This window comes from Anabas testudineus, chromosome 6 (assembly GCF_900324465.2).
Source record: "Anabas testudineus chromosome 6, fAnaTes1.2, whole genome shotgun sequence".
In the NCBI taxonomy this organism is placed as follows: domain Eukaryota; kingdom Metazoa; phylum Chordata; class Actinopteri; order Anabantiformes; family Anabantidae; genus Anabas; species Anabas testudineus.
In genome coordinates, this window is record NC_046615.1 from 13,730,530 (window position 1) to 13,741,816 (window position 11,287).

At 38.9% G+C, this 11,287-nt stretch overlaps 1 protein-coding gene across 1 annotated transcript; it reads left to right on the forward strand.

The window, feature by feature from the left end:
* Positions 1–1,104: 1,104 nt before the first annotated feature.
* c2cd4a (C2 calcium dependent domain containing 4A) lies at positions 1,105–2,737 on the forward strand. The gene is made up of 2 exons (XM_026366085.1): positions 1,105–1,219; positions 1,352–2,737. Exon 2 carries the CDS (start codon positions 1,375–1,377, stop codon positions 2,725–2,727), a length of 1,353 nt encoding a protein of 450 aa, XP_026221870.1. The 5' UTR covers positions 1,105–1,219; positions 1,352–1,374; the 3' UTR covers positions 2,728–2,737.
* The last annotated feature ends 8,550 nt before the right edge of the window (positions 2,738–11,287 follow it).

Consider the following 11,287-nt stretch of genomic DNA (forward strand, 5'->3'; position numbering starts at 1 on the left):
AAAGAAAAGCCACCAGACAAAACCGTCCCTTGTCTGTTCTTGTTTCCGTAGCATGTCAACAACATAAAAACAGACAGAACTGACATAGTTTGTCTTTGTCACTTGCTAAATAAATGAATAACTGCAAACGTATAGCTTTCCATTGCAGGTCTCCTAAACTCACACCTTGCTCCATTCCCCACCACAAGATGGTAGCACTGACATGACGACGTTGAAAGACCTGAAAGAAGTTGCAATGATCAACGTGACCATGAATAAATCTATGTTTGTTTTGTATGTTTTTTGTCACTGATGGTTATGTTTTGAATGCCACATTTCCAAGATCAAACAAAATGATATTTTTCGCTTATGTGAAATGAAAGTGAAATGAAATTTGGCTTAAGTGTGTACACACTTGATTTTGGTGATCACTACATTTACCAACTAATTTAACAGTTACTGCAGTCTCATATAGTCCAAATAAACCTTTAAAATATCACACATTTCAGAAGCATCTTTCTGTTGTCATATTTAAATCTAAAAGTCAACTAGTTATTTGTATACAGTAAGTAAATTCACATCCAAATTCAAACAGACATTTATAGTTTGTGTCTACAAAATGTAAAAATCCAGCAATGTAGATAAGGAATATATCAATGTGTCCAATGATGCAAATTCAGTGGCCTTCCTATAGTTGGGAAAGCTAAGGTAACTTTATCCCGTTGAACTTCTGCCACTTACAGTTAATGGCACTTAAAACCTTCTAAAATAGTTCAGAATCTTTATCTTATCAGATCACCTTGTTTATCTTTACAGAACAAGATTATACACTTCTAATTTAAGTAAATGGAAAAACAAGCACGTGAACGGAAAGCCTGACATTTGTTTTTTAATAGATGTTCACTTTCCAAGTAGTAACTTTATCTTGCTAAACAGCACAGCGGCTACTACAGGGTCACTGCAGCTCTGTTGTGGTTTGGCTATTTCCATGGGAACCAGTGGCCTAGAAGAGAGGGAGGATCTGTTTGAACATTATGGGGGGCGTGTGTTACATTCACTGCTTTCCTGCTTCATCTAAACTGCCTCCGTCTCGCAAACTGCCACAGACGTGCTGCTCTTGACAACAGACAACCTCCATCTGCAGTCAAGTAAATCTCAACACCCTGAACTTTTAGTTGGAGTTATCAATCTGTCCTGTTTAGGATAACCGTGTGGATTATCCATACCTCCTGCACCTAAGGTACGTAACCCTTCTTGCAAAGTTAATGACTGTAAAGATACTAGGAAACAATTTTCCTTTAATGTGCTTGCATACTCTTAAAATTAGAGCACAATGAAGAACCTTCAGTAATATTATTTTGATTTTACACAGATCGGTATTCTATCAGAGGACCCATGTGGGTGGTGGAGAAGATCCGCGTGTCAGTGGAGAGATCCAACCTGCCCAGTCCGTCTACAGAATTCAGCTTTAAAATTGCTGATATCATGTTTGGAGAAAAAGTCGACAAACCCAAAAGGATTTCCCGCTGTCCGAATGTCATCACTCCTGACAACATCCCAGAGTTTTGCATCCCCCCGACAATCCCATCCCTGCAAGAGATGAAAAGTACAGATCAGAGCCGAGCCACAAGAGTTATTGGGGCTTCCCCCTGTGAGAAGACTAGCCCTGAAACAGAGGTCACACATCAAGAGCCTCTTAACTCACACATTATTCAGGTGGAGAGTGTGGATGAGAGCCCCTATGACGGCTGCAGTGACGAGGAGACCACTAACGCAGATCCCCAGAGCCAGGCTGCTTTGTCCCTACCGCATCTGGCCAAAGCGCAGACCTGCTACGGTTTTTGCACCTTACTCGAGAGCCCCCACACCAGGAGAAAGGAGTCACTCTTTCACGCTGATCCTGGCTCCTCTCCACTGCTCCTGCCTAGGAGTCGGTCCAGTGTGTGCTCCAAAATCTCCTCCTCCACCTCACCCTCCTCCTCTCCTTCCTCTTTCAGCCTTAACACCCTGACCTCGAAGCTTTACTCAAGAGGCTGCACCCTGAACTGGCAGGCCGCTCTAGACAGTGATACAACTTCCTCTGCAGAATCGTCTCCTTTCAACTCGCCACTGTTGACCAGGTGCCCTGCCAAGTCTTCTCTCTTCAAAGCACTGAGCCATGAACTGCTGTTGTCAAGGAACATGAGGAGGGCAATGGTGTCCAGGAACAATTCCCTGTCCACAGATGAAGGGAGCTCCACAGACAACAGCCCCAATGTGATGAGGAGGGCATCAGAGGGGTTAGCTGAAGGCCTGACCAGCAGCTACAGCTTGGCACCACCCAACATCTTCCCTATGGACTTGACATTGCACAGAGAGAGGGTAATGAAGGAAAGAATGGTACCCATAGGGAAAGAAGGCAGCCTGAGAGTCTCAGCAGAGTATTGTATGGATAACCAAAGACTGCGGGTTCGACTGATCAGTGCGGAGGGCCTCTATACGACCTCTGTAGACCCCAAAATTATCAACTGCAGCGTCAGCCTCTGCCTGGTTCCTGGTAAAATCCAGAAACAACGCAGCACAGTCATCAGAAAAAGCCGTAATCCAATCTTCAATGAGGATTTCTTCTTTGATGGTATCTCAGAGGAAGACGTCAGCCAGCGGTCTCTCCGCTTTAAAGTGGTGAACAAAATGTCCACACTGAAAAGAGACTATCTCTTGGGTGATTGTGATTTGCCTCTTTCTAGCATTGTGACATCTCAAACTTAAGTATTTTAGAATTGAGTTATTTATTTTCATTTTTGTATTGTTAAATAAGATTTTATAAAGATTAAATTATGTAAAATATAAATGTTGTTTGTCTTATATTGCTTGTATCGGGTTAATATCAGAAAACAAATACACCACCAACAAAATGTATTCCTCGCCTTACGGTTGCTTTTAAAACAACATAATAATGTAATGATAATAATGTAATTCCTTAGTGAGTTAATGCGGTTGCAGCATCAGCTGGTGTGAGACAACCACCATCTCATATTCCTCCAAAGCCAGTTGTTTTCTTCCTGACCTTTCCAAAGATTAAAAATATCACTAGAAGCCAGAAACCTTAGAAGGGACTTTTACTGTTGAGTATGCATAATTTTAATCAGAGCACCAGAGAAGCTGTGTTTTTATCTTTTGTCTTACTATGATACAGAACCTTTATTTTTTTTAATGACTATTAACATCTGTAAGACCAATATTCCTCAAGTTTAAAGCATCAATTTCCTTAGTTTTTTTTATACATATTTTAAGACAACTCACTTGAGAAATGTATAAATAGTTCAGTTATGAGAAGAATTGTTTTTTCTTTTCATTGACTCAGCAAAAAGACTGAAAATTGCACTTTTTTTTCGAATGAACAGATAACTTCTTCTCAGTATGACAATGTAACACATAGATATGGATTGCATTGCATTCTGGCAATAATATCAACTAGAAGTTCAATATACTGTAAATCCGATATATATTAAAAAGGAAATTATTCAGGCAAACAAAAATAAAAGTGTCTAATTTTAACATGTTCTGTGACTGCTAGTTTATCGTACAGAGTATTAGAAGCTAAAAGGGGCCTCTTTTCACTCCATAAAAGAGCCAAACACACTCAGCAGCACTTAGACTACAGGTAAGTATGGCCTGCTGGTGAGAGCAGTAAAGACAGAAAAGTACCTGCTGCCATTATAGCTCCTGGTTAAAGATTAATAGTTTTCTCGTTGCTCAGAAAAACTCTGACAGGAAACTGACAATAGCTGCTTATACAGAGTGGGAAACAACATACCGTAATGGATGGAGGTGGGAAGTGTTCACAAGTACATTCATAACAAATACTTACGGTTGCCAAATAATAACTAGCTGGGATATTAGTTTTCAAGAATGATGGCTGTAATGACGCGTGCCTTACAATTCAAATATTTATAAAAAATATAATTAATATTATAAAGTTAATGCACAAGCATTTGTCTGACTGTAACATATATAGGAGCATCTCAGTTCGGAAAAAGATATGTTTAAAAATCCCACGCAGACAACCTACATTTTTACAACAATGCTGCTCTAGTTGTTTCCACATCCTGTGAGGAGGCTGATACTGTTGGACACCTTTGTATTGAGTGTTGACTCAGCTGTGAAATACCCTGTAATAAATGAGAATTACCCGTGATTCCCTTTGCTGGTCAACCACTGATAGGATTTGGAGGGATTTCCACAGATCTAGCTTCATTCAAAAGAGCAAAAAAGCATTGGTTTTATAGAACAGATTGGTCACAGGTGCTTTGATCCGTGCTGGTTCCTCACATAAAAAAGTTTATCTATCGATGGGCACAGAATAAAGCATCAAATGACAACTTACTAGTGATTGATATAAAGTTATTATTAACTATGCAGCACATAACATGAACCAAAAAAGCCTTCATCTCTGTAACTTAAAGCCCATTGATTTATATTCAAGATCAAAATTAAGGTTTAACGATACTCATTTATGGAACTTGTTTGTGTGAAAGCACATCCCACACATACTGTATGTATTTAATATAAATCCACGGTCAGGTCAAACTGTTTTAATTCGAACCACTTAAGACACTCTAAGCCATCTGAAGATAATATTTTAGACATTTAGTTTAATACTTATTGCTGATTACTAGAAGTGATTTCATATTATCTGTAGGAAACATCTGTTTCCCTAAGAGCTGTACATCATGAATGCAAATGCACAACAGGGGAAGTGCACTAGCTCAATCTCAGGTGTCTGAAAACAGTTGCCTGGTTACCTTCATTCAGCAGGATGCCTTTGCCCAGCTAATGCATATTTACAATTTCAAAGTAATGAGCTGGAATTGACAACAACTGCATTTAGATATTATCACCACTCTCTGATATTCAGCTCTCTATTTGCATCAAAGTCTTTTCAGTGTGTTCTCTAGTATCTTGAAATGGAACAAAAATGTTTTCTTAACAACAAAGGCCAGCTATCCTTCTTCCTTACCATATCTCATGCTTTAAAGCTTCCTACGCAAATAGGTCTGCTCAAACCAGCTCCCTTATCTTGTTTTCTGTTTTCCCAGGCTCTTATATGGTGCCAAAACATATAACATAGACCTTAAAATGTCACTGTAAACACTTTTATCCATTGTAGTAGTCACCAATAGATCTGTTACTCCACCTTCTTATGTTCTCAGGGAAGAACTGCTTTTAGTTTTGGAGTGATGCAAAGCTACTGAACATCTACTGTAACTCGTTATTAAGCTCCCACTATAACCACATCAAATGTTGTCAGTACAGAGCATTCAGGTGTATAATGTGTGTAAAACAGACAAACAAGTAAGAAACTTGCTATTCTATAGTCAAGGAAACTGTTCATGACAGTCTTTGTTCTTTTAATAGCTTCTACGTCGTAAATTAGACCAAACAACATAGTAAGATTTGGCCTTTGGTTACAACATTACTTTCTTCACATTACATGATTGAAAGAGGTCAAAATCTTCCATGATGTCAGCACTGTCGCGTTGCTGTGAGAGACTGTTGTTTCAGGCCTGTGGCATCACTGTTTATGACCCACTCATCAAAATGGTCAACACTATCATCAGTGTTCAGCTTCGCACCAGATTAGTGGAAGTGAGCAGGCCATACAATATAATTTACCTGCGTCATTAGATTGTTTGAGGACACGTTGTGTAAAATGAGATCAGATCTGACTCAAACAGACATATACATACACCAACAAACAGGTAATGCCTGATGATTCTCCAAACTCACTGTAGTCTGCAGAATTTAATTGAGGTATGACATCATTCATGTTTAAATGAGTGAAATTTGTTAATAAAATGTTTGCTAAAAATGACTGAATGACGCATTACTGCTTGTCATGCTGAGCTAACACGCTGGACTAATTTACGGTTTGATCAGTCTCAATATTTGCTCAATCTAAACAGGTATATCCCACCCTGTTGACATTTGTGGCACACTGATGCTGGTCATTTATTCTGCTTCTGATTTCAGTCATTCAACACTGTCGTCTATTTAACACACAAGGCACAACATCAACTCGATGTGATCACCTAACATATGGATATATGTATAGACATTCACTGTTTATGATAAGACCAAGAGCAAATCATGCTGCATCTGCACGTAGCAGACTCATCACCTGTGCACCTGTCCTATGTTACACCACCCACTCAATCAAGTCAGACATTGTATGGAGCTGAGTCCAAGCGTGACCTCTTTGGTACATAACAACCAACATAGTGTAGGTTGGACTTCCTCAAATCTGATCAGACTTATGTAAACAGAACCAAGCGTTTGTATTTGCTCAACCCTTCTCTGTTTTCTAGGTGCTGAGTCTCAAAGTGAAGCTGTGGTCTGTATCGGGAAGGCAGTAACTCACAAGCTTGAATATTTGGTTACTGACTACACTGACAGGATGTCAGGAAGAAGTGGAGGCTAATAATAACTCATCATTGTGTAACATGTGTGTGTGTGTGTGTCTTCATTTCTAGGTTGCCCTCTGTGATAGGTTTGATCACCTTCGGGAACAGGCTCATGGTCATGGGATGGTTAATTGCATTAGGACATTCAGAACAGGGCTTGCACAATATTGTCTGAATAGCCATTACACAGTTAGGCAAACAGTCTGCCACGTACAGTGCAGGTCATGTGACAGGTGGCACTGAGGGGAGACTATTAAATAGCTGAATTTATTTGAGTACTGCTAATATTAGACCGTTAAAAGACATTACACATACATATGTACTATTGTTGCATGCCTGTTATAGGCATAATATAAAATAAATACATTTCTTATACAATTACACTTTTACATCACATTTTTTCTTTTAAAACACACACACACAAAACTGCTGATAACAGCACAAGAACAAGTCTATTTAAACTCAAGAAGAAAAAGAGATTGCGCATGATTAGATACATGGAAAGATGACACTGTCTTCTTGCCTGTGTGTCTGCGTTTTCCTTTCCAAATAGAGCCTTCCACTCCCATGGCAACGAGTCCCAGCTCCAGGGGAAACCATGGAGATCTTGTCTTTCATGTGTGAGATGCTTTTATTTCGACACATAAGTTGACGGAGGATGTCCCTTTCTGTTTGATTCAGACGCATCTTAGTTTTAGTCATGCAGCTTGAATCCAAAGCCAGTTGTCAATAGCTGCATGTAAATTAAATGTGTGTGTGTGTGTGTCTGTGTAGGTGGGTGAGTTATAGAGGGTTGATATATACAAAGAGCCTCAATCTATAAAGCTAACAACAGAAAAAAATGTGTTACTATTTTAAGTTTCTGAATATTTTTAATGAAAGTATCATGTCTTCTTTCATATGAACACTACTTGTGTCCAGTGTTCTACTCAGAATAGTAAGAATAGCCTTTATTGTCCTTGTACACCATGTATACAGTAAAAATGGTTGAGCTCTACTGGTCCAAAACTATACTATATTATGTATACTATACTATACTATCCTAATTTATAGGAAAATAAATTAAAATATATATATATATATATATATATATATATATACTCTCACATTATGGTCATGGTCGTTAGCCAGTATGTTTTGTCTACCCAGTCCACACACAGTCTGGTACTTGATCAGGTTTCCTTAGAGGGAGAGGCAATGAGACACATCTAGGTCTGCCTGTGTCATTTTACTGTCCTACTTACTATGATCCACTTGTACAACGAACATCCAAACCACAGAGGGGCTTCACAGTTCCCTTTCTCCCGACTTTGTTCGTCCTTGCTTTTGAGATATTATAAATATTTCGGACTGTACAGCCAATTGTTTATTTAAGGAGAGGTTCATCTCATCTTATGTCATTTGTTAACTTGTTTCCAATATTATATGGAAGAAATCAAATGTAATTGAACAGTACTTACTGACAGTACTTACTACTACAAATGCCAAATTCATAGAGTTGCCATTTTCATTGTAATGAACCAGAGTGGAGGATAAAATGTCTTATTTAGATGACACACAGAGCCTTCTGCTATCATTTTCAAAAAACAACAAATCCACTAAAGGTTAATTATGATTTCACAGCACTGCAGTGTCTCAAAAACTGCTCCAAAAATATGAGCACCTCCAACCCCACTTACATAAATGTGATAATGATTTCTTCAGCTCATTTTCTACCAGAACTATTGAGTTACCCAAACCTCTGTGACTGCTATGGTGATTTATTAATGCTCAAGTAGATGAGTGGACTTATGTAACGTCAAACATGGCTCTTACTTCAGTGTAAATATAATAACAATACTTTAACCGTTAAGCTTTATCAGATTTCCACAAATCAATTCCCCCTGGTACATGAGCATACTGTATTGTCACTTGATTCATAGATATGACAATGTACCAGGGTCAAAAGATAACAAATTGCTCACAGCCGCTAGACATGCTATTTAACTAAGAGTAAACATGGAAGCTAGGTGATTGGTCTTTGTTTGCCAATTTGGTTTACTGGGCAACCGACTGAAATGGACTAAGGTAATTTGCAGTAACCTTTTGTACAAGTGCTTTGCAGCCCGTGGCACAGAGAAAAAGTTTGCCTTAGAAAAGATGCCTGAGTTTAGCCATGAAACATTCCCACTTCAAGCTCTGAGAATACACTTCCAAGTTAGAATAAGCTTCATTTTCCATGCTTTTCAAAGAGACCACAGCTGCAATAAATACGACGTGGAAAGAATTGGCTGCTTTTGATACTACTACTAATAAATTTCTCGTCTCTCTTAAGCAAGATGTAGCTGCAATTGATGATGCTAAGAGTGCACACATTCAGGTGTCTTGGGGCAGGCTATAAAAATTAAAGCTTGTGCATTGTTAAGAAAATCCAAGTTCTGTTTCAATTAGGTATCTCCAGACGTGTAATAGTCACAAAGTGTTAGAATTATGTCTTACCTCAGGGGACTAATAAAATGATAGCAGCTTTAAACATCAAATTCTCTGTACTGCATCATAAAACTAAAGTAGGCTGTTGCTTTCTGTTTCAGAAAAGCTTCCCTGTGTTGGAACAGAAATGTCTCCCTCTGCATTCATTTGAATAGTATTGTGCTTAAAAATGTTATTGGCAATAAGCTGAATATAACCTGTAACTAAAAGTAGATAAGAAATCATATCTGGAGGAGAAAAACTGCTGGATCAAAAATAATCTTATGGGAGGCTGTTGAAACGGCAACCCCCGTTATTCTGTGATGCAGTCTCCAAAGTGTGGGATACACACACTGTGCAGCTTGTCTGATTAACAGCCTTTTGTGAGTGGGAGAGGTAGAAGCCAAAACTAATGGAAGTGAGAGGTGGCAGCCATAACAGAATGAAAATACTTTTTACAAAATTTTTATTTGAGGTAAATACTAAATAAACACACATGGGTTACAAGCGTTGGCCCTGCTTCTGTCTTGCAATTATCATTCAGAATTGGCATTTGGTGCTCCACACAAGACCATGACAAAGCATACTGGACGTGCCGTGGGTTACATCAAACATACAGTACCTGTGGTAGAATGGTGGTCTGTTGAACGTGAACACCTTTCTAATGCCAGCCCTCATCCAATGTTGCAACTGCAAAGGCACTTGATGCTGTTCATGCAATCTGAGGTATGTCTTTAACCTCCTTGTCTACTAACGTCCCAAACATATAAGTGCTGGTAGAAGGCACAAAGTGTCTGCAGCCAACATTTTCAGGATTTGTTCGTTCTTTGCCTTTGATAGTTTTGGACGACAAGTCTCTCCAAAGAGGTTTCTCTGTTGAGATGCTGGATGTAGCTGCTCCAACCGGTAAGACTGTGTTTTTAGTGTTAACAAACTGCCATAGGATGGGCCACTTTTGCAGCTGCTGCTATTTTGTAGGTGTTCACCTATTTTCACATGCATTTTCTTCTGATAAAGGCTTAATGGAAAACATTCTAACAGCTCTTTTTGTCAGACCATCACTATTGTGGTTTTCAATTTGCTGTAATATTTTTCATTTCACAGTTACAGTTGAAGAGCTGAGCTGCTAGGATGCAGTGTATGCCACTGTCACTCTTGGCCAAACATCCAGTTTCAAATTCTTTTCCATTTTTCCATATGTGATGCTATTTGTTTAAGATTTATATATTTTTATATCAAGGTAGCCTAATGATAATTTAAAAGGTTGCCTAATTGTTTCCATGATTGCATCCTAATTTGTGAGGTTGGTGAGGTTCTATTGTCATGTCATTTATATCCAGTATTTTGCAACATCGAGCTGAAACTGAAAATATAAACCAAAACAGCAGCAGCTGTGACTAATTCAGTACAACAAAGCCTGAGTCCCGCATAGTCTCTCACACCAGCCTTTCTGTGAAGTGTTGGATAATTATTTGCTTCATTTGCTGTTCTGCCCCACTGTCACAATGAACAATGGAAAAATGTGTTGTGATTAGTAATGCATGCATCCTAATCTGCTGGAAGCTTAGTGAATCTCTAATTTGCTCCTCTGATCAAAACTTTAATTCATTCAATTGGTGAATTATTGCCCCTGTTTTCTCTTTCAGAGCTACAGTAATGCATGTTTTCCACAGCTGGGCATCCTTTGCATCATGCAGTGAGTTGAAAGTGCACGTTTTAAAGGCCACAAAGCTCAGATCTCAGTGGGGCACATGTTTCTCACCGTGTGAGGCTGGATGTGTTCATACACATGTCAGTGCTGCAGCACAGAAAGAGAGTGCATGTATATAGTCTACGTTTGTGCCTGGAGAATAGTGTTTATGCTCTCTGCCCTGGTGAGGTGTAGCGACAGGCCCGAGGTCACACATTTTGGAGTGTAAGGTGCCAAGGTAGGAGTGAGGTTACCTTAAAAGTCACGTGTGGTGGCTGTGTTGAGAATTGAAAAGGAAAGGTAATGGCTCTTAGCAAAGAAGGTCCACCACAGATTGTGCATAGCTACCTCTGATCAGCTGAAGAAGGTAAGTATAGATAAGAATTCAGTCATTAGAGATATTTTTAGCAAAAAAATATTTGACAAAAACCACAGGTTTAAATAATAACACTAAACTTCTACAGCCTCAGTTTTAGGATCTTGTATTTTACATGCTGTTTCACTCTTATGAAGACATATTCAGTTCAAACTAAAGATGAACCAGAGCAGTTAAGATTGACTATAGGTGTTTAGTCTAATTTATGTTTTAAAATGCTTTACACTGTTCATGAACAGCATTTGGCCCCATACGCAGCAAGCTGTGGTGCACTGTGCTCTGATACTGGTGGGTGTAGGTGGGTGCATAAAGTTTTGTTGCTACTGAACAAATGAGGATTTGGAATGACTA

What these genes read in the sequence shown, in the direction of transcription:
- c2cd4a (XM_026366085.1), top strand. Translation starts at nt 1,375, where the DNA reads ATGTGGGTGGTGGAGAAGATCCGCGTGTCAGTGGAGAGATCCAACCTG.